This window comes from Oncorhynchus mykiss, chromosome 25 (genome assembly GCF_013265735.2).
Source record: "Oncorhynchus mykiss isolate Arlee chromosome 25, USDA_OmykA_1.1, whole genome shotgun sequence".
Classification (NCBI taxonomy): Eukaryota; Metazoa; Chordata; class Actinopteri; order Salmoniformes; family Salmonidae; genus Oncorhynchus; species Oncorhynchus mykiss.
Genome location: NC_048589.1, coordinates 16,628,366 through 16,652,771, shown reverse-complemented (window position 1 = coordinate 16,652,771; position 24,406 = coordinate 16,628,366). Strand labels below are relative to the sequence as shown.

The 24,406-nt window shown below is 43.2% G+C and overlaps 1 protein-coding gene across 8 annotated transcripts in view; it reads right to left on the bottom strand.

The window, feature by feature from the left end:
- The window catches only part of LOC110505442 (low density lipoprotein receptor adapter protein 1-B), a 54,675-nt gene extending 30,269 nt beyond the window's left edge, over positions 1–24,406 (bottom strand). For 2 of the 8 annotated variants that reach the window (XM_021584652.2, XM_021584657.2), the window contains exon 1: positions 24,128–24,400. In XM_021584652.2, coding sequence (XP_021440327.2) covers positions 24,128–24,212 — 85 coding nt within the window. In that variant the 5' untranslated portion in view covers positions 24,213–24,400. Of the gene's footprint in view, positions 1–23,901; positions 24,019–24,127 lie in introns of those variants that run through there. The other 6 variants (XM_021584659.2, XM_021584655.2, XM_021584653.2 and 3 more) reach the window with 6 other exon arrangements.

The window sequence follows — 24,406 nt, the reverse complement described above, 5'->3', positions numbered from 1 at the left end:
CTCTGGACTTCTTATAGAAAACTGCAGGAGATAAATCAACTATCTAGCAAAATGATGTACCACAAAAATAAATTAAAATGTTCATGCCTAAAAGCAACGGAGTAATGGTGGGGCAATTTTCCACGTGTGCCAATTACTCCTGAAATAACTACATTAAAGTACATCTACCCTTTGAAGCCAAACTCAATGTTCATGAGAGTGGGGTAGTGAGTGAGCTGGTGCTATTTTTATACACTAGCCTATACTCAGAGCTGCTTCGTATGGATAATTATCCCTTTCCATATTGTACCAGAGCTCCACATTAGTGCTCTCTTCAAAAGGCTGTCTACGCTGTCTGGTCAGCAGCACTGCCTGTAAATGAGCAGAGCGCTGGAACACTGCTGCATGCTGGGAGGCCCATGCCGTTTGGCAGCAACACAGAGGACCACAGCTGCTCCCAGAGCAGGGGACATAAAAACAGTCGCCTCGGCCCGTGATCTTCAAAGCCAAGCCTGGATAATGAAACAGTAGATGTCGGTGTGTATATGTATGTAAGCTGCACTCAGGCACTGGTGGGGTAGGTGTGTACCTCTGCTCTCATGGGGCGACATTAAAAACAGGCCACATCGAACCTTAGTTTACATAGACAAGAGACCAAGGTGATGGGGGCTTGATTAAGAACAAGCCAAAAATCTCACACCAAAGCCAGCCGCTGCACAGTGCACGCACATGACCGAGGCATGTTCACCCAGATACATTCCTGTGTGCAAATCCGAGGCAATACATATGCTCCTCTGGAAAAATGTAAAACTAGGCCCTACTTGAATTACCAGGCACCACCATCATGAATTAACAATGAAACAGTTGCAGGAATACAAAATATAGAACCCCACTGAATGTACAGACATTCTTCAAACAGTAGGGTGGCAGGTAGCCTAGCGGTTAAGAGCGTTGGGCCAGTAACCGAAAGGTTCTCCAAGAGAGCAAGGTGGAAAAAATTGCAAGGCAGTTAACCCCAAACAACTGCTCCCCAGGCACCGATTAAGGCAGTCCACCGCTCTGATTCTCTGAGTTGAGTTAAATGCTGAAGACACATTTCAGTTGAATGCATTCAGTTGTGCAACTAACTAGCTATCCCCCTTTCCCTTCCCAAAGACTCAGTGAACACTGTGTACAAAACATTAAGACCACCTTCCTAATATTGAATTGCACCTCCCCCCTTTGCCCTCAGAACAGCCTCAATTCGTCTGGGCATGGACTTTACAAGGTGTCAAAAGCATTCCACGGGGATGCTGGCCCATGTTGACTCCAAAGCTTCCCACAGTTGTGTCAAGTTGGCTGGATGTCCTTTGGGTGGTAGACCATTCTTTATACACACGGGAAACTGTTGAACGTGAAAAGCAGCATTGCAGTTCTTGACACTCAAAGCGGTGCGCCTGGCACCTACTACCATACCCCGTTAAAAGGCACTTCAATCTTTTGTCTCCCTCTGAATGGCACACACACACACACACAATCCATGCCTCAATTGTATCGTCACTTAAAAATACTTAACCAGTCTCCTCCCCTTCAACTACACTGATTGAAGTGGATTTAACAAGTGACATTAGTAAGGGATCATATAGCCTTTACCTGGATTCACCTGGTCAGTCTACGTCATGGAACGTTAATGTTTTGTACACTAAGTGCATGTCATTGCTGTTAGAAGTCTGAACCAATTCCAGAGTGTCTCCCGTCACAACAATAGAGCTTGTCTGGTATCTGGATCGTGTGGAAGATGCTGGCGTTTTGGCAGCAGTGAGAGAAAACCAGTGAATGGCTCTGAATATCAAAACAGATGTGTGCCAGCGGCTGCAAACGGTCTACCAGTAGGCCTGTGTGTCTGTCAGTGGTTGATTCACAGTGTGTGGAAATTCCACCCATCGGAGGTCTCGCAGTACTAGTGGGAAGCATCAGTGATAAGTGCCCTTAGCTGCACTTTGAGCTTCTGTAGCTGTAACACACCTTTGATGTGGGACCGGAGAACAGGGCAGAGATCTTGTGTTTAGAACAGGAGCTCAGACTCATCTGCAGCAACACTGACAGCATCTGTCAATCCTCGTCCCAGTTCAGTCAGATAATTTGTCCTCACGTCGCTCCTGACCTCAGCTGCACGCGCACTGCTTCTGAACATCAATAACAGCATGGAGACCCTGGGTTCATCCAAACACACAGCGGCCGTTCCCTCCCTTGTAGCATTGACCAATGGGCGTTAGGAGTTCAGAGGATCACTGCCTTACTCATATAGAGGAAACCCATTAGCCTGCCTTACAGTTAGTTATATTAAATTGAGGCTACATTTTCTGAAGAGAAATTTGAAGAATACCAAATTCAGTATGGCAGAGACCATCAACCACTCCTGACGCAAAGAGATGCCACATTTTTTTTTTACAGGGGGATTGGAATCCAAAGCACTGTAGGCTTGACCCCATTGAGAGGACAGACGGTGGCAGTAGTTAAGCAGACACCGCCAGGTGCTGTGCCAACAGAGGAAATAAGGCTGGAGATTTAGAGACTGGAGACAAAGGGTCATGTCAGATCACAGCCGCCTCCTCCGTCAACAACCTGTAGTTACAGCAGATAAGGAGGAAAGGAATCCATCCCTCTAGTCTCATAGGCATAGGCTACACTCTGCCCGGGAACTTGAGAGGAGGGGGTGAGAGATGGAAAGACACAGACAAATACTATTGCCATCAGCCAGAGGAAATGCTTCCTTTGAAATCAATGAAAGCTGCTATACTGCCCATGATGAGCTCATAACGTTGCATCCCGTCCAATGGCAGTGTCCAAGCTCAAGAATCGGCAAAGACCACGTCTCGATGGCTGATGCGTGCGTTCATTCCATCTTGTGAATTTAAATCATGCGAAATAAAGTTGATTTTGGTTGCATAATACCTCAACTATACACCACTGGTTATTGTACTAAGATTTATGAAGTCAAGAAACTAACAAAAGCAACTTGTGTAATTAGAGGATCCTTTAGTACCACTAGCAACAATTTAATGAGTAGTTGTGAAAAACTGGACCAAAGCTATTGTATTTACACATAAATCTACATTTTTAAATTTAAAATATTATTATTATTTTTATATCGATGAATATGGTACAGTAGGGGAAAAGATAGACATCCCTATGCTCTTCTCAGCTCTCAAAACAATGTGTGCTGTGTAGTAGGTAGTACTTCACATGGATGAGATCCTTTTAATGCAGAAATTCAGATAGATGCGCTCATGTCGCCCTCATGTTGGTGCTAGCAAGCAGGCCAGATAGTGCTAGGTATCAACAGTCAATCCAGTAGGGTCTGGATATTATAGTCCGCTTCGATTGGTCAATCACAACACGATGTCGCATAGTATTTCAATAAAGTTCAGCTTACTCCAACTATGGTCCGGCCCTGTTCACGTCCCTCACCCATGCTCACACGCCCACTTCTCTTCTTTATTGACAATGAATGGGCTTCTGTTGTTTCGTCGCTCCCAACGTGCTATGTGCATCTCGTGTGATATGGAGCTATATAATGGAGCTGACGTGTTGGACAATGAGAGAGAAACAAAAGACAGTCAAACAGAGAAAGACCGAAAGAGAGGGAGGCACACACACTCTCAGCCAGGAGGAGACATGTTATTCAGATGTTATTCAGATACAGTACATTCGGAAAGTATTCAGACCACTTGACTTTTTCCACATTTTGTTACAGCCTTATTCTAAAAATGGATTAAATAGTTTCCCTCAATCTACACACAATACCCCAAAATGAAGAAGCAAAATCAGGTTGACATTTTTGCAAATGTATTCAAAATTGAATTTACATAAGAATTCACACCCTTCACTCAGTACTTTGTTAAAGCACCTTTGGCAGAGATTACAGCCTCGAGTCTTTTTGGGTATGACACGACAAGCTTGGCACACCTGTATTTGGGGAGTTTCTCCCATTCTTCGCAGATCCTTTCAATCTCTGTCAGGTTGGATGAGGAGCATCGCTGCACAGCTATTTTCAGGTCTCTCTAGAGATGTTCGATTGGGTTCAAGTCCGGGCTCTGGCTGGACCACTCAAGAACATTGAGATTTGTCCCGAAGCCACTCCTGCATTGTCTTGGCTGTGTGCTTAGGGTCGTTGTCCTGTTGGAAGGTGAACCGGAGCGTTCTGGAGCAGGTTTTCATCAAGGATCTCTGTACTTTGCTCCGTTAAATATTTTCCTCGATTCTGACGAGTCTCCCAGTCCCCGCCACTGAAAACATCCCCACAACATGATGCTGCCACTACCACGCTTCACCGTAGAATCTTTTTTCTCATGGTCTGGGAGTCCATTAGATGCCTTTTGGCAAACTCCAAGAGGGCTGCCATGTGCCTTTTACTAAGGGGCTTCCGTCTGGTTGTCCTTCTGGAAGGTTCTCCATCTCCACAGAGAAAGTCTGGAGCGCTGTCAGAATGATCATCGGGTTCTTGGTCACCTCCCTAACCAATACCCTTCTCCCCCGATTGCTCAGTTTGACCAGGCGGCCAGCTCTAGGAAGAGTCTTGGTGGTTCCAAACTTTTCATTTAAGAATGATGGAGGCCACTGTGTTCTTGGGGACCTTTAAATGCAGCAGAAATTTTTTGGTACCCTTCCCCAGATCTGCGCCTTGACACAATCCTGTCTCGGAGCTCTAAGGACACCGTAAAATGTGGGATCATATAGACAGGTGTGTGCGCCTTTCCAAATTATGTCCAATCAGTTGAATTTACCACAGGTGGACTACAATCACGCTGTAGAACCACCTCAAGGATGATCAATGGAAACAGGATGCACCTGTGCTCAATTTTGAGTCTCATAGCAAAGGGTCTATATAAGGCATCTGTTTTGATTGTTAATACGTTTGCAAACATTTGAGCACCTGTTTTCGCTTTGTCATTATGGGGTAGTGTGTAGATGGATAAAAAAATATAAAAAATCCACAGCAATTTTAGAATAAGACTAACGTAACAAAGTGAGGAAAAAGTCTAAGGGTCTGAACACATCCCAAATGTAATGACTGTGGAAATGTGCACGGGCTCTCAGTGAATGCAGCGATAGTAAGACTCAGAGCGAGTGAATGACAAAGGCATTCAATGACAGAGAATGAATACGCACATCATGGCTGTGCATTTCCACAGTGTGGAAATAGGATGGTTATCATTTCTATTTTGGGGTTCTAGACATGGGCGTTAAGAATCTCAAGACAGAATCTTCACTAGTTGATAGGGGTACGCTGTCCCCCAATAAGATAATTAAAATAGAAAATAAATCAAAAACAAACCCGCCCCTCTCAGAGATCCACCTACTCTACACCATGTAGGCTATGTGGTGACAAGGCGGATCAGGTTACTATGTCTTTAGTGAGTGTAGCAGAGTGCTAGCTGACGTGGGTTAACCTACTCAACTTACACATGGGCAGAGACAAACATGTCACCTAAAGTAGCCTCTCAAGTTCTCCATCATTGCAACAATCCAGTAACTGTAAAGCCACACGGACACGAGTTAAACATTTTTTAAATAAAAAGTTAGTCAATAATAGTCCGTTAGTTACACTTCCTCATTCCATTGGCAGGCTGGCTGAAGGACTTCTGCTAGCTATACTCTGCTCTGCTGCTCCAGTTTACATACAAACAAAAACATTCAGGTAAATTATTAACAACACCTGAATCTTCAGCAAGTCAAGCCTGCTGTATCAACAGTTTTGCCTTTGTAGAGCCTGAACAAGCTTCTGACAGTTGAGAGCTCCCTGCACAGTGTCTTATTGAGCAGAGCTAAATGCTGCCTGGCTGATTGAAGCTGAATGAATGACCCTGCATAGAGTTACTTGTCCATGCAGTAACTAAGCACTCTGATCCCCAGCAGAATGCAGGCCTGTCAGAGGCATTGTTTAGACGAGAGCAAGCCCAACGCACTCCAGCAGGTATATTTCACTGGTCACCATCAAAGCCAATTCCTCCTTTGGCCGCCTTTCCTTCCAGTTCTCTGCTGCCAATGACGAACAAAGTTTTTTTTTTTTTTGATCGCTGGAGACTCATATCTCCCTCACTAACTTTAAGCACCAGCTATCAGAGCAGCTCACAGTACCTAGCATATCTGTAAATAGCCCATCCATAGACTTCATCCCCATACTGTATTTATCTTGCTCCTTTGCACCCCAGTAGCTCTACTTGCATATTCATCTTTTGCACATGTATCACTCCAGTGTTTAATTGCTATATTGTAATTACTTCACCACCATGGCCTATTTACTGCCTTCCCTTACCTCATTTGCACACACTGTATATAAACTTTTTCCACAGTAGGTTTGTTTATTCCATGTGTAACTCTGTTGTTGTGTGTCGAACTGCTTTGCTTTATCTTGGCCAGGTCACAGTTGTAAATGAGAACTTGTTCTTAAATAGCCTACCTGGTTAAATAAAGGTGAAATAAATCAAATAAAAAACACTTAGCTCTGCCCACCTGCATACTACCTACTCACACCACATAGAAATAAGAGTGGATTTCTTTACAGTTGTCCTCTACTTATTGCACTCATATACAGTACCAGTCAAAAGCTGACACCTATTCATTCAAGGGTTTTTCTTTATTTTTTACTATTTTCTACATTGTAGATTAATAGTGAAGACATCAAAACTATGAAATAACACATATGGAATCATGTAGTAAAACAGAAGTGTTAAACAAATCAAAACATATTTTAGATTCTTCAATTCAGCCATTTCCACCACCAGCTGCTCTCAGAAGCCAACTAGGAGAGAGGGTTTTGACCTTTTGCTTTGGCCATCTGCTTGTGGAGAACGAAAGCATTTACTGTAGCAATGTCCACAAAAAAAGTCTTATACCACTTCCTGGCATTGTAGAGGGACCTGGTAGTAGGCTATCAGAGCATCAGATAGGTCGACACCCCCCATGCTGGCATTGTAGTAGTTCATAGAAACATTCTTCCTGACCCATGCCCCATTGGCATTTTTCAACCTCCTTGAGAAATGGTCGTTATTGAATGCCTTATATTGTGTGGTGAGCATGGTTACTTCCCTAGTGTCCTTCCATTTCCCAAAAAGCAGCTTGTTAGTTCTGATCCAATGTATGATCCCCCTCTCCCCTGTGTTTGTCATGTCATTTACCTTGGTCTTAGGAAAAACGATTCTGTTAGAACAAATGGTGACACACACTCCTATGGTCTTTTTCAAGGTTTATGAAAAGCATGGGACTAGTATAATAATTGTCCACAAAGAGCTTGTACCCACTGCCAAGTAAGGGGAAGTCCATCAGCTGCATGACAGAGTCATAACTAAGGTCTTCCCAGTGGGTGTGATCGCCTTGCCTTCATAGATGAAAAAGTTCCACGTGTAGGCAGAATCAGCTAGCACAATGAGCATATTTTTCATATATTGCTTCAAGCCAATTCAAGCTTTTGAGGCAACCATGCGCTAATCTATAGACATATTTTGCGCAGACTAGAAGTAAGATTTGCATGCCTCCACCATGTCATGATAAAGGAGCTTGACTCATGCAAGATGATCATACCCTGCAGTCCCCGTCTGGTCATTTGCCTGATCATTTTGTGGGTCACTCATGTGAAAAGTACAATTGATGGCCAATAATCGGTTTTCACTCAAACCGCTAGAGTGGGGACTTGCTCCAGTTGTCAATTAGTCTTGATACATTTACCAGTCCCAAGTAAAATCACCAAGGAAATGTAGTTGAGCATGTCACCCATGGTGACAGGTTTCCAGGATATCTTCCTTCCCCCTGCTGCTTCTTGTCCCCATACTTGTTGGCATTTCTAATTAGTGTTCCCAGTACAGAGGTGGTAAAGTAGAAACAGCTGTAAGGGAGTGTGTTTCATCACTAACCAACTGTGGGCATTTGAGTTTAAACCTACATTTTTCTGGCTCTTCATCTTCAAGGACCGTATGGCACCTGTTATAAGTGTCATCTCCCTCTGTCGTGCTGCTTCCACTGCCTCTCCCTCTTCTCTGTTGAGGCATAGATCTCCTCCCTGCCCCTGCACCTCCAGATGAATTTACAGAGAGGGGAGTAGTGCCAGCGCCTGCAGTGGAGGTGGTTGAAGAGGAGTGGGTCTCTGCGGAGTGGTGGATGTAGAACCATCAGACAGGGTGATTGCATAGCAGTGGGGGGTGAAGACCTTGACCGGTGGGGGCGCTTGCTGGGGAGGGATGGCTCATGAAACGTCATCAAATCCTCTGCATCCACCACTCGGGCTGGTGATCAATAACTGTAGGTCACAGGCAGACAAATAAGATCTCTTCATCTGTGGATTCTCGTCTTTTGGTGTGTATCAACGTATTCAGTGTTTATTTCGTTAATGCTTCACAACACTAACCGGCATGTAGGTAGCAGCCATCTTGAAATGAGGTCATTGGCTCAGCCTTCCCTTATAAATTCATATGCCCACATATGGTCAAGTCAAAGATTTGAAGGCACCGAGGGGTTACCGCTCCCAGACTGAATTTAAAAAATATAAATAAATAAAAGTGTCCCCAAATATGGTGACTTACATTTAAGGAGGTTAAATGACTAAAACCAGATATAAATGTAGAAAAGATAAATCGAGCTATATATTTTTAAATAAGATCTTTGAGACCTAACAACCACCAGATTAAAAAGTCAGGTACAAATAAATGTAAATAATGGCATGGGGCCACCATTGATGTTGTTATGTTTGAGTCACTCAGATAGCATAAGAACACCGCATAAGCCATGGTAAAAATGTATAGAATTGCAGGAAATTTGCTTTAAAACAGCAACACTATCTGTGGCCAAGAGAAGGACATTAAAAATGTTGGTCAGAGTCCGCCATTGGCCACGCAGAGGCATGTAGACTGATCAAGAGCTTGGAACACAATCTACTGGCTTTCAGCAACTCCTGCCTCAGACAAATCTTGTGCATATGGTGGCCTGAATGGATCTCTAATATAGACCTGTGGAAGAAAACCAACCAGAAGCCCGTTTCGAGCACCATCCAAGAGTGTAAGTGGAGATGGGTTGGTCACACGGTCCAGAGAACATTGCCAAACATGCCCTGGATTGGACTCAACAAAAAAGCAAAGAAGAGGATGTCCAACAATGACCTGGCGCAGGTGTCTAGAAAGCAACCCAAGGCGTGCAATGTTGGAAAACTTTAGTACAGGCCCCTATGTTCCTCCAGGAACCAAGAAAATTAAGTAAGTTAAGCAGTGCACTTATCTGTCCTGATGTCAATGTTTTGTTTCTCCAGAATTGCCCATCATAACTCATTGACTATTGTCTGGGGCCATCTGTGTCCACAAACTCTGCCAAATCAGGTGAAAACTATTAACTAACAAATAGCATCCAACTTGAGCAGATTCTGACAAAATGATCAACATGCTTTCTGAAATGAATGTCAGCCCGTATAAAATATTCTGTCAACAGCAGCAGTTACAGGCTTACAGACTTTTTTTATTTTAAAATTAAAATTATTATTTACAATGGCCGTTGTTCCCTGGTAGGCTGTCTTGTTCAGGGGCAGAACGACAGGTTTTTACCTTGTCAGCTCAGGGACTTGATCCAGCAACCTTTCGGTTACTGGCCCAACGCTCTAACCCCTAGGCTCCCCAAAATAGAGTTGCCTGTAATGAGATTTGAACACACAACCTTCGGGTTGCTAGACGTTCATGTTATACACCCGACCAACCACCCTACTTTACAATGGTACAGGAGAAAGTACTAGATTGTTGCATAACACAGAGTAGTTATCAGCGTTTGATTTGGTGTGCTTCCAAAACAATTCCAGCTGACTGGAGGAAGGGATTAGCAGATCAGATAAGACTCTAATCGCTGGCCTGTAAGTCCCAACAGTGAGACACGTGCTGTGTGGCACTGATCAAATCCACTGGGAAAGTGAGGAAGAGGGGGGAGGAGGGGAATTGTCCCAGCCGTTAGGGATAAAACCAGTGGTCAGCTAGGGCCTGTGCTGTTATAGAAGAAAAAGAAACGCACACCTATTAAGACAAGGTGCTGGCTAGCGGAGTAGAAACTTTAAAATAAAAGACCCGCACACTCTAGGAGCTCAGATGTTTGTGATTATACCCTAATGAAGACAGCTTGGCTGTCGAAACGTTGGTATTACATTTTTGCATCTGAGCTCCTAGAGTGCGCGGCTCTTTTATTTTCAAGGGCCTGTGCTGTTAACATGCGTGTGAGGAAGTGGTACAGCAAGCAGTGTGACATCCTTTACACATACAGCCCTTCGCACATTGTTCTTAGATTAATTGACAGCCCTCAGAACAGAGATAGAGAGGGGTAGATAAAGTCCCAATGCCACAGCTGGGACACCTCATCCAGGAGGCTACATAAATAAACTTGTCCTTTAATTGGATTTGAAGGCCTTCAACTTGCTGTAAATAGCCTCAGACTCCATGAACAAAGCATTGGTTTTCAGAGTTTCGAAAGCCAAACAGTCTACTGTATAGCCTAACACTTGCTTAACAATAATGGTATCACACACACAGACAAAAGTTTGGACACACTAATTCAAGGGTTTATCTATATATTGTAAAATAATAGTGAGACAAAACTATGAAATAACACATGGAATCATTTAGTAACCAAAAAGTGTTAAATCAAAATATATTTTATATTTGAGTATTCTTCAAAGTAGCCACCTTTTGCCTTGACAGCTTTGCACACTCTTGGCAGTCGCTCATCTGGCAGTCGCTCATCTGGCTCCACTATTGTTTTCACTATATATTTTACCTCTTGGGGATGTTATTCGAAAACATAATGTTAACTTTCACTGCTATGCGGATGACACACAGCTGTACATTTCAATGAAACATGGTGAAGCCCCAAAATTGCCCTTGCTAGGAGCATGTGTTTCAGACATAAGGAAGTGGATGGCTGCAAACTTTCTACTTTTAAATTCGGACAAAAACAGAGATGCTTGTCCCAAGAAACAAAGAGATCTTCTGTTGAATCTGACAATTAATCTTAATGGTTGTACAGTCGTCTCAAATAAAACTGTGAAGGACCTCGGCGTTACTCTGGACCCTGATCTCTCTTTTGAAGAACATATCAAGACCATTTCAAGGACAGCTTTTTTCCCATCTACGTAACATTGCAAAAATCAGAAACTTTCTGTCCAAAAATGATGCAGAAAAATTAATCCATGCTTTTGTCACTTCTAGGTTAGACTACTGCAATGCTCTACTTTCCGGCTACCCGGATAAAGCACTAAATAAACTTCAGTTAGTGCTAAATACAGCTGCTAGAATTCTGACTAGAACCAAAAAATTTGATCATATTACTCCAGTGCTAGCCTCCCTACACTGGCTTCCTGTCAAAGCAAGGGCTGATTTCAAGGTTTTACTGCTAACCTACAAAGCATTACATGGGCTTGCTCCTACCTATCTCTCTGATTTGGTCCTGCCGTACATACCTACACGTACGCTACGGTCACAAGACGCAGGCCTCCTAATTGTCCCTAGAATTTCTAAGCAAACAGCTGAAAGCAGGGCTTTCTCCTATAGAGCTCCATTTTATGGAACGGTCTGCCTACCCATGTCAGAGATGCAAACTCGGTCTCAACCTTTAAGTCTTTACTGAAGACTCATCTCTTCAGTGGGTCATATGAATGAGTGTAGTCTGGCCCAGGAGTGGGAGGGTGAACGGAAAGGCTCTGGAGCAACGAACCGCCCTTGCTGTCTCTGCCTGGCCGGTTCCCCTCTTTCCACTGGGATTCTCTGCCTCTAACCCTATTACAGGGGCTGAGTCACTGGCTTACTGGGGCTCTCTCATGCCGTCCCTGGAAGGGGTGCGTCACCTGAGTGGGTTGATTCACTGATGTGGTCATCCTGTCTGTGTTGGCGCCCCCCCTTGGGTTGTGCCATGGCGGAGATCTTTGTGGGCTATACTCAGCCTTGTCTCAGGATGGTAAGTTGGTGGTTGAAGATATCCCTCTAGTGGTGTGGGGGCTGTGCTTTGGCAAAGTGGGTGGGGTTTATCCTTCTTGTTTGGCCCTGTCCGGGGGTGTCCTCGGATGGGGCCACAGTGTCTCCTGACCCCTCCTGTCTCAGCCTCCAGTATTTATGCTGCAGTAGTTTATGTGTCGGGGAGCTAGGGCCAGTTTGTTATATCTGGAGTACTTCTCCTGTCCTATTCGGTGTCCTGTGTGAATCTAATTCTCTCCTTCTTTCTCTCTCGGAGGACCTGAGGACAGTCCATCATTACTTTAAGACAAGAAGGTCAGTCAATCTGGAAAATTAAGAAACTTCAAATTTCTTCAAGTGCAGTCACAAAACTCATCAATCGCTATGATGAAACTGGCTCATGAGGACTGCCACAGGAAAGGAAGACACAATTACCTCTGCTGCAGGGGAAAAGTTTATTAGAGTTAGCAGCCTCAGAAATTGCAGCCCAATGAAATGCTTCACAGAGTTCAAATAACGGACATGTCAACAACTGTTCAGAGGTGACTGGTGAATCAGGCCTTCATGGCTGAATTGCTGCAAAGAAACTAGAGGTCGACCGATTAATCGGAATGGCCGATTAATTAGGGCTGATTTCAAGAATTTCATAACGATCGGAAATCGGTATTTTTGGGCGCCGATTTTTTTATATTTTTAAATATATATTTTTTAATACCTTTATTTAACTAGGCAAGTCAGTTAAGAACACATTCTTATTTTCAATGACGGCCTAGGAATGGTGGATTAATTGCCTCGACAGGGGCTGAATGACAGATTTTCATCATGTCAGCTCGGGGGATCCAGTCTTGCAACCTTACAGTTAACTAGTCCAACGCAATAAGGACCTGCCTCTATCGTTGCACTCCACAAGGAGACTGACTGCCTGTTACGCAAATGCAGTAAGCCAAGGTAAGTTGCTAGCTAGCATTAAACTTATCTTATAAAAAAAAACATCATAATCACTAGTTAACTACACATGGTTGATGATATTACTAGATATTATCTAGCGTGTCCTGCATTGCATATAATCTGACTGAGCATACAAGTATCTAAGTATCTGACTGAGCGGTGATAGGCAGAAGCAGAATTGGCCTAGCGTCATCCGGGTTAGGGAGGGGTTGGCCGGTAGGGATATCCTTGTCTCATCACGCCATCCCATCTCATTTGCTCTTAGTGGGACTATGATTTGTTTTTCAACAGGACAATGACCGAACACACCTCCAGGCTGTGTAAGGACTATTTGACCAAGAAGGAGAGTGATGGAGTGCTGCATCAGATGACCTATTCTCCACAATTACCCAACCTCAACCCAATTGAGATGGTTTGGGATGAGTTGGACCGCAAAGTGAAGGAAAAGCAGGCAACAAGTGCTCAGCATATGTGGGAACTGCTTCAAGACTGTTGGAAAAGCATTGCAGGTGAAGCTGGTTGAGAGAATGCCAAGCGTGTGCAAAGGTGTAATCAAGGCAAAGGGTGGCTACTTTGAAGAATCTAAAATATATTTAGATTCTTTTAACACTTTTCTGGTTACTACATGATTCCATGTGTTATTTCATAGCTTTGATGTCTTCACTGTTATTTTACAATGTAGAGAATTGTAAAAATAAATGAATCCCTTGGATATTTCAGCCACATCCATTGCTGACAGGTGTATACATTTAAAAAAAAAACATTAATCGAGCAAACAGCCATGCAATCTCCATAGACAAACATTGGCAGTAGAATGGCCTTACTGGGGAGCTCAATAACTTTCAACGTGGCACCGTTATAGGATGCCGCCTTTCCAAGTCAGTTCGCAAATGTCTGCCCTGCTAGAGCTGCCCCGGACAACTGTAAGGGCTGTTATTAAAACGTCTAGGCGCAACAATGGCTCACCCTCGAAGTGGTAGGACACACAAGCTCACAGAATGAGTCCGCCGAGTGCTGAAGTGTGTAAAAATCATCTGTCCTCAGTTGCAACACTTACTACCGAGGTCCAAACTGCCTCTGGAAGCAACATCAGCATAAGAACTGTTCGTCAGGAGCTTCATGAAATGGGTTTCCATGGCCAAGCAGCCGCACATACGCCTAAAATCACCAGGCATTATGCCAAGCACTGCCTGGAGTGGAGTAAAACTCGCCGCGATTGGACTCTGGAGCAGTGGAAACTTCATGCTTCACCATGTGGCAGTCCGACGTACAAATCTGGGTTTGGTGGAAGCCAGGAGAATGCCACCTGCCCCAATGCCTAGTGCCAACTGCAAAGTTTGGTAAGGAGGAATAATGGTCTGGGGCTGTTTTTCTATGATTCAGGCTAGGCACCCTGGGTTCCAGTGAAAGGAAATCTTAATGCTACAGTACACCATGACATTCTAGACAATTCTGTGCTTCCAACTTTGTGGCAACAGTTGGGGAAGGCCCTTTCCTGTTACAGCATGACAATGCCCCCGTGCATAAAGCGAGGTCCATACAGAAATGGTTTGTCGAGATAGGTGTGGAAGTACTTGACTGGCCTGCACAGAGCCCTGATCTCAACCTCATTGAACACCTTTGGGATGAATTGGAACGCCAATTGCGAGCCACGCCTAAACCACCCAACATCAGCGCCCGAGCTCACTAATGCTCGTGGCTGAATGGAAGCAAGTCCCCGCAGCAATGTTCAAACATCTAGTGAAAAGCCTTCCGGAAGAGTGGATGGAGGCTGTTATAGCAGCAAAAGGAGGGGGGGCCAACTTCATATTAATGCCCATGATTTTGGAATGAGATGTCCGACAGTCCCTGTACCAGTAGTAGGGCACCAAAAGTAGAGCCTACAGACTTTTACTTCTCTATGGTTATATGGCTCTCCCCATGATGTCACCTATAATATTCTGGTCACACAGGCCACAATAACCAGTTGGCCACGCTCTTCAACATAACACCATGATCATGATGTTTCAGCAACCACCAGAAGAAAAAAAAAAAACTCATGGCAGGTAAATGAACAGCCATAAAGTGGCAGGTAAATGAACAGCCATAAAGAGCAAATGGTTTTTGCGCTTCATCTTGACCTCAGGTTACATTCACTTGGGGATTTCCCCAGGCCTCCATCTGTGATTATCCTGGATCAACTGGTCAAGCTTCTAAATCCAATAGTTCTAATGTAGGAATGGCTCCAGGGAGGTAGCAGAGACAGGTCCTAGGCCAGCACTTACGCAATGTGTCCAAAGCACAGACAAACATCAAATATAGAATTGGAAAGAAAGTATTAAGAAAAGAAACCAAATGTATTGACCTGAAAAGATGGTAATTGTTGATGTGAAATATCCTTTGACAAACGAAAGCAATTCAGACATGGTGAGCTGTGCAGTGTAAGCCTTTGTCAACAGCAAAATCACAAGAGCTGTTTGAAGCCAGCGGGAAATGACATGGGTGTCACATTTTATTCTATGCTGAAGTCAGACAGGGTATGGAAAATAGAAGACAACTGACTTGTGGTTTTAGAGGATGTTAGTTTGACTGCGCAATCTATGACGAAATGTGCTATTATTATAATAATAAAAGACATTCTCCAGAATTGTTACAGGGATTGGAATTGATTTTAGACCACATTTGCATTCCTTGTGACTATGAATGCCTTGAATTATGCTCAATGTGGTTAATGCTTTTTGTGTCATTGTATAATTGCTGCAGATTTGAGAGGTCTCCCTTGAAAACAACACTGGATCTCAATGGGATCAATAAATTATGAACAAATAAAGGCAAGGTTACCAAAAGGACAGAATGTGTGGGCGGGGAATGCTCTTAGCATGGATGCCAAAATAAAATTTGGCATGCATTTACAAGGCCAAGCCCAAAGCATGAGCGCCAAGAGTTGTCAGAATGTTTTCGGTAGAATCCCACATATCTAGCGTACATCATGTAGGGGTAGAGGACACTAACATTTAATCCAGGTGCGTTTGGACTGGTAGGTGCTTTGCATGGACTCCAGACATCTCAATAACAAAGTCCTGAATACTTCCGTTTCGTGGTCTCAGCATTGAAAGCAGCATGCATCACTTTCACAACGAAAAGGACTGTCTTGCAGCAGTGGTTCAGTTTCCTGTTACGACAAGCTGAAACAAGTTGCTTTCTATCAACAGCTGACGGCAGCTACCTGATCTAGCCATGCTGTATTGAAATAACCACATGGAAACAAGAGGCAGTTATAATGAGTGGTTCAGTGTTATGACCATAAGCACTACCGTACCTTGCTGTGAAGAGAGTGTGGGTGAGAGGAAATGCAGGTCTAAACCAGAGGCCATTACAGTCCAGGGCCCACATGACATGTGTGTTGAGAGGTCAACAGAAAATATGAAGATGCAACTTTGCCATAGATCTGTAACCATGGGTATTACCATCTTCCACAAGTCATCCCTGCCAGGAGAGATCGGGGACTGGGACTAGGCCTCTAGAAAGCCTCTTTACTCCCCCAGAAAAAAATTGACCAAAACAAAGAATTGATGGCTCAGCAGGGCACATGTGGCATCATGCTGCCAAGTCTGTCAACGACGCCATGGTCTAGGAAGGAAGATGAGACAAGGGAGGGGGCAGTCTCTCTGTGAAACCAAGGCTATGCCTCTCCTTTGACAAGCCATACTACAGTAGTGTGACCATGTGCACCCGCCCGGGTGATTGCGCATCACCAACATTGCATTGCTGTCTGTATGACAACCCACTGAAGCCAGAGATCAAAGCCATTGTGAGAATCCTGCAGCTTTGATCAACGCTGGGAGCACTACATAGATGTTGACCCGTAATTGACATGTAATTGACATAGAGTACAAAAACAATAGAATAGTGCATTCAGAAAATATTCAGACCACTTTACTTTTTCTACATTTTGTTATGTTACAGCCTTATTCTAAAATGTATTAAATTGTTTTCTCCTACCCTCATCAATCTACACCCCAAAATGACAAAGCAAAAACAGGTAAAATACTTTGTATTAAAAATAAAAATTTCAATAGCACATTTACGCAAGTATTCAGACCCTTTACTCAGTACTCTTTAAGCTCTGTCAGCTTGAATGGGGAGCGTTGCTGCACAGCTATTTTCAGGTCTCTCCAGAAATGTTTGATCGGGTTCAAGTCCGGGCTCTGGCTGATCCACTCAAGGACATTCAGAGACTTGTCCCGAAGCCACTCCTGCATTGTCTGGGCTGTGTGCTTAGGGTCATTGTCCTGTTGGAAGGTGAACTGTCACCCCAGTCGGAGGTCCTGAGCGCTCTGGAGCAGGTTATCACATATGTCTCTCTATACTTTGCTCTGTTCATCTTTCCCCTGGATCCCGACTAGTCCCCCAGTCCTTGCCGCTGAAAAACATGCCAACAGTGAAGCATGGTTGTGGCGATGGTTTTCAGAGGCAGGGACTGGGAGACTAGTCAGGATTGAGGGAAAGGTGACCAGGTTTCCTCCAGATGTGACCCTTGGCATTCAGGCCAAATAGTTCAATTTTGGTTTCATCAGACCAGAGAATCTTGTTTCTCATGGTCAGAGTCCTTTAGGTGCCTCCAAGTGCCTCCAAGTGGCCTGTCATGTGCCTTTTACTGAGGAGTGGAAGGTTCAGGCATCTCCACAGAGGAACTCTGGAGCTCAGTAAAAGTGACCATCTGGTTCTTGGTCATCTCTCTGACCAAGGCCCTTCTCCCCCGATTGCTTAGTTTGGGCGGGCGGCCAGCTCTGGGATGAGTCTTGGTGGTTCCAAACTTCTTCCATTTAAGAATGACGGAGGCCACTGTGTTCTTGGAAACCTTCAATGCTGCAGAAATTTGTTGATACCCTTCCTCCAGATCTGTGCCTTGACACAATCCTGTCTCGGAGCTCTACGGACAATTCCTTCAACCTCATGGCTTGGTTTCTGCTTTGACATGCACTGTCAACTGTGGGACCTTGTATAGACAGGTGGGCTTCCTTCCAAATTATGTCCAATCAATTTAATTTACCACAGGATGTACCTGAGCTCCATTTTGAGTGTCAAAGCAAAGAGTTTGAATACTTACGTAAATAAGGTCTGTTTATTTTATTTGTAAAAATGTCTAAAAAAAACAGCTTTTGCTTTGTCATTATGGGGTATTGTATGTCGATTGAGGGAAACAAAACAATTGAATCAATTTTAGAATAATGCTGTAATGTTACAAAATGTATTAAGAGTCAAGGGGTCCGAATACGTTTCTGTGTGTGTGTGTGTGTATTAGAGGTCGACTGATTAATCGGAATGGCCGATTTTCATAACAATCAGAAATCGGTATTTTTGGGCGCTGATTTGCCGATTTTTTTTATATATATAAAGTTTGTTTTTATACCTTTATTTAACTAGGCAAGTCAGAACACATTTCTATTTTCAATGACGGCCTAGAAACAGTGGGTTAACTGCCTTGTTCAGGGGCAGAAGGACAGATTCTCACCTTGTCTGCTCGGGGGATCCAATCTTGCAACCAATCTTGCAACCTTACAGTTAACTAGTCCAACGCTATAACGACCTGCCTCTCTCTCATTGCACTCCACAAGGGGACTGCCTGTTACGCGAATGCAGTAAGCCAAGGTAAGTTGCTAGCTAGCATTAAACTTATCTTATAAAAACAATCATAATCACTAGTTAACGACACATGGTTGATGATATTACTAGACATTATCTAGCGTTGCATATAATCTGACTGAGCATACAAGTATCTGACTGAGCGGTGGAATGCAGAAGCAGGCGTGTAAACATTCATTCAAACAGCACTTTCGTGCGTTTTGCCAGCAGCTCTTCGTTGTGTGTCAAGCATTGCGCTGTTTATGACTTCAAGCCTATCAACTCCCGAGATGAGGCTGGTGTAACCGAAGTGAAATGGCTAGCTATTTAGCGCGCGCTAATAGCGTTTCAAACGTCACTCGCTCTCAGCCTTCTAATAGTTGTTCCCTTTGCTCTGCATGGGTAATGCTGCTTCGATGGTGGCTGTTGTCGTTGTGTTGCTGGTTCGAGCCCAGGGAGGAGCGAGGAGAGGGACGGAAGCTATAATGTTACACTGGCAATACTAAAGTGCCTATAAGAACATCCAATAGTCAAAGGTTGATGAAATACAAATGGTATAGAGGTAAATAGTCCTATAATAACTACAACCTAAAACTTCTTACCTGGGAATATTGAAGACTCATGTTAAAAGGAACCACCAGCTTTCATATGTTCTCATGTTCTGAGCAAGGAACTGAAAAATTAGCACATATTGCACTTTTACGTTCTTCTCCAACACTTTGTTTTTGCATTATTTAAACCAAATTGAACATGTTTCATTATTTACTTGAGGCTAAATGGATTTTATTGATGTATTATATTAAGTTAAAATAAGTGTTCATTCAGTATTGTTGTAATTGTCATTACTACAAATATTTCAGCAGATTTAAATCGGTATCAACTTTTTTGGTCCTCCAATAAATCGGTATCGGTGTTGAAAAATCATAATCGGTCGACTTCTAGTGTGTGTGTGTGTGTGTGTGTGTATATATATATATATTTTTTTGTTCCACAGAAGTAGGGATGCACGATATTTCAGTGAAGATCGAACGGTATCGGACGATATTAGCTTAAAAAATGCCAACATTGGTATCGGCCTGAAATCTAGTTTACCGCTGACGTGCACACCTATATAACGGCATGTAAAATGTTGCGCTACACGTGCAACACAGCATTCCTAAACTCGTCCACAATGTCTGCTGTGTGGATCGATCAGTCAACAAGTCGAGCAGACATTTGAAAGAGTACCAAAATGTAATTGAGACAACTCAAAAGACGAAATCCATTAACGCCAAGATAATGGAATTCATTGCCCTTGACCGTCAACCGTTCTCTGTAGTGGGTGATGTTGGCTTTCACCGACTTGTAGAGCACCGGTACACACTACCAAGTGCGCTATTTTTCCAGATGTTGCCCTACCAGAGTTACACAGTAAAAGTGTCACTGCCATTAGCTTCACGACTGACATTTGGACCAGCGATATCAGCCCCATTGGCATGCGGAGTCTGACAACACAGTGGGTCATCGAGGATTTCGTACTGAGGAAAGTCGTATTTCATGTTCACGAATGTGCTGGTTGTCATACCGCTGCTGCCATTTTAATGGCATGTGAGAACATGTTTGAAACATGAACACACTAGCTAGCTCCATTCGAACAACTGACTCGAGAAATAAGCTAATCAGCTGCGCCTGCAGCAGAAGTGATACCCTCTGTCATGGAATTGAAACTCCTGCTCAACAAAACTGCCGACACAGGCTGTGAACAAGCGATTCGGTGGCATTCTCTCTTTACTGTGCTGCGTCACCACCATGCTCGATGCTAGGTACAAGGACCGCTACTTCGATGCAGACAAGAAACAGGGTTTACGTGAAATGTTACATACTGAGCTGGACAAGATGGAAACGGACACAGTGACAGTGCGCATGAGGAAGAGGCGCCACGGACAGACAGAGCTGAAACTTCACTGCTTGACATGTATGACAAAATCCTGGTTGAGAATGAAACGACTGAACAAATGAATGAAACAGCACAGCAAGTCAGTGAAAAAAATAGGTTTTGATTATATTTTACTGGTTATGGGGACATACGTAAATGACAACATAATCACTTTTTGGTCAGTTTTTTTGTGTGTGTAACCTTCATTTAACTAGGCAAGTCCGTTAAGAACAAATTATTTACAGTGACGGCCAAACCCGAACGACGCGGGGCCAATTGTGCTCCGCCCTATGGAACTCCCAAACACGGCCGGATATGATACAGCCTGGATTCGAAACAGGGACTGTAGTTACGCCTCTTGCACTGAGATGCAGTGCCTTAGACCACTGCGTCCATGTGTGTTAACTATACTAGAATGCATAAAAGGCCGCTAAAATGTTAAATATCGGTGTCGTTTTTTTGTGGCAAGAAATATTTTGGATATCAGTATTGGCCAAAAATGTGATGTCAGTGCATCACTACTCAGAAGGCTTAAAGTCTTGATCTGACAGTTCGAATCACGCCTGCCTCTTTTGAATGAGTGGAATCATGAACAGTGATTTGTTTGTTATGTTCGCCTACGTCCCCTGGATTCGCCTTTTTACTCCGCCCTCTCGCTGCACAGGCCGAGGGCATAGCCATAACCTTAAGTAAAATGAACTACCCCAGCTTGGAGGCAGCTCAAGTTGGCAACTAGACGCTGCGCTCCATTTTAAAACCGCCCTGCGGCTCCTGCAGTGTCATCCCCCAAACAAGCAAAAACAGACTCTCGGAGGTTGAGCTCACACCAGGCAAATAGTCGCTTTTAGATATGTCAGTCAGGTGGTTAGCTGTTGGCAGAGAATTATATAGCAGTAACATTTAAGGCTCTGGCTAGTATTATTTAGCCAGCTAGAAAGATGAAGTAAAAAGCTAAAGTTATAACAGAGTCTACCTCAACAGGAGCAAAAAAAAAAAAAGCTACTAAGTTCTCATTAATAACTTTGCTTTAAAGAGAGTAGGCTTCTAAGAGACTGGGATGTGATTGGTCGCTCAGTGGTGAGGCTGCAATGCATGCAAGACGAAGCAGAGGAGATGGAGAGAGAAAGGAAGCAAGCAGAGAGATTAGTACAATGCAGGCCAGGTGGGGGGGGGGGGGGGGGGGGTATCTGTACTTTACATTTTATTCAACATTCCTAAAAACAATTTACTTTTACTCCATACATTTTCCCTGACACCCACAAGTACTTGTTACATTTTGAATGCTTAGCAGGAAAATGGTCCAATTCACACACTCACCTACTGCCTCTGATCTGGCGGACTCACTAAACACACATGCTTCGTTTGTAAATTATGTCTGAGTGTTGGAGTGTGCCCCTGGCTATCCGTAAATACATTTGTTTTATATAAACAAGATAATGGTGCTGTCTGGTTAGGTTAATATAAGGAATTTTTAATTATTTCCACTTTTGCTTTTGATACTTATGTATATTTAAAAACCAAAATACTTTTACTCAAGTAGTATTCTACTGGGTGACTTTTACTTGAGTCATTTTCTATTAAAAAGGTATCTTTACTTTTACTCAAGTATGACAATTGGGTACTTTTTCCATCACTGATACAGTGGTTCCCAAACTTCGGTAGTCCCTAGTTGCCACAGCCACAAGTTATGACTAAAACCCACCCATTTCTACATGCATCTTCTTAAAATCTGATTTTAAACCTTAACCATACTGCTAACCTTATAACTAACCTTAAATTATGACCAAAAAGAAAATGTTCGTTTTTAGTCATTTTTACAATAGGCTATAGACCATTTTGACTTTGTGACTGTGGTAACTCGTGACAACCCCAAACTTTGGGTCGGGCCTGTACAAATTGTATCAAACAAGTTAGGAACTAAAAAAATATGATATGTTTCAATATGAACATCTTCACATCTTAAAATGTAAACAATACAGTTCTAGAAAAGTAATGTTTTAATTTATGTTAGTGGTTGTCTTACCACGGTCACCTACTGGCGTTTAGTTTACCACTACATCACTGATAAAACAGAATAGCAAGTAATATTTTAATAATTCATGTGAATGTCATCTGATCGATCGTCTGTGTGCTCTATTGATTGTTTTTTTGTGGAGTTTGATTAGTAATGCCTAGGAATACAAATATGAATGCTATGTCATTTGAGAATAGAGATATGTAAAGAGTTGTTCATTTTATGCAATTCATCATTACAACTGACTGAACAGTCGCTGATGCTACTTGTCCGTGTGAATAATTTTTTAAAGGGGGCTCGATTTAGTTTCAGTTTTGGGTAACATTATGTAGCCTATAAGCACACCAAGTGACCCCTTTTAAACACACAGGATCAACACTTGGTAAATTGGCTGATATAATTATTTTAGCAAAAATGACTCCAGCCCAGCCATTGTTACATTGGCTGCTGTAGGTTCATTCACATCAGTCGATCTACAAATACACAGCCTATTAGCTATACAATTATAATGATATAGCCCTGAAGGGGGGGGGGGGGGGGGGGCTATAACAAAAAAAAAACACCACCACTACTTCACACATTTTTTTTTAGCACATAGCAACAGCGTGTTGCCAGGTTTGTTTTGAGTCACTTTCGCGTTCGGTGCTCTTCTAGCTCCCATACCTTTCAAGCCCTGAACCTGCTCGAGTTCCAAAATCGAAGTGAATGTAACAGGTAATAACCAGCGCGATAACAGGTAGCCCTGCTGATTCCAAGAGTATTCCATGATCTAGACCTGTCTAAAATAGCAGAACGATGCATGCTAGTTCCACTCCACGGTGACGTGGCGGAATAGACGTTCTTCACGTCTGTGAAAAAAAACACTTAACTAGTTTGTTACCTACCATTACATAAACCGAAAGAAAATGAACTCAAAATGAATACAGTTACATGCACACAACAATGGAATCGTGGATATACATATTCATATAATAGTTCGATTAAAACGTCCGATACATTCAGTTGTTTCGAACTCACTTCACTCGCGCTAAATAGGGATGCTCGCTCAGTTGTTGCAAGCACATGCGCAGATCAAATACACCGCTAGAACGTCGATTGAGGTGTCCAAGTAATATTTGAAAGATTGTTCAGAAAACCAGGTGTTTTAACCAGCGTATGTTTACTTCAATTTGGACCTTATGACGATTAAGATAAGGTGTAAGGTGTTTACATGACATTTACACAACCTGCCATCATCAGTTGAATATCAAATGATTAGTGTTTCGAAGTCAGATATTGAGCATGCTAGTTAGTTAATTTAAGTTACCAAACAGTATCGTAACACCGGTACACAAAGTTGGCATGTATGGCCATTTTGGCGACGCATTTGACGGTCTGTCAGGTTCTTGACAAGCCAACACGGGAGACACGCTCCCTAAGGAAAAACATGTCACGTTTAAACACATTTCATAACAAATTATCAATTGGCAGTCATAGAAAACGGCAATGCATACCATACATTCAGTCGCCTGTTAGCTACGATTCCCACGATCAAGTAGGTACTTAACTTTACAGAGGGGGGGGATACAGGAAACGGGAGTAACGTTAGTATATGACGTTAGCTAGGTGGATCCTAGGTTATTAGCATTATTAGTAGCTACATAGAAAAGACTAGTCATCAGCCATTTTCGCAAACCTTGTATCCACTTGCTAGCTAGTCAACTCGCTTCCAATACTTACTTTTATGTCTGCCTACACCCCATGACTGTTTAGCGAGACTGGGGCTCCGAATTATTGCCCTTCCAGCCGACTTCAAAGCGTCCATACCGTAATCCAAAATTGGGGCAAAGAGCCCAACAAGCTTCGGTTCTTGTCTCTCGAAGCACTTGGCCCTGTTCGTCACACACTCTCCCAAACTTTTCCAGCTGTTTTTTGTCTTCTACTTCAGAGACAGCCCAGAATAAATGGATTATGATGTTCATCCCCACTCTGGGCGGTGTTATATGTAAATTAACCGGA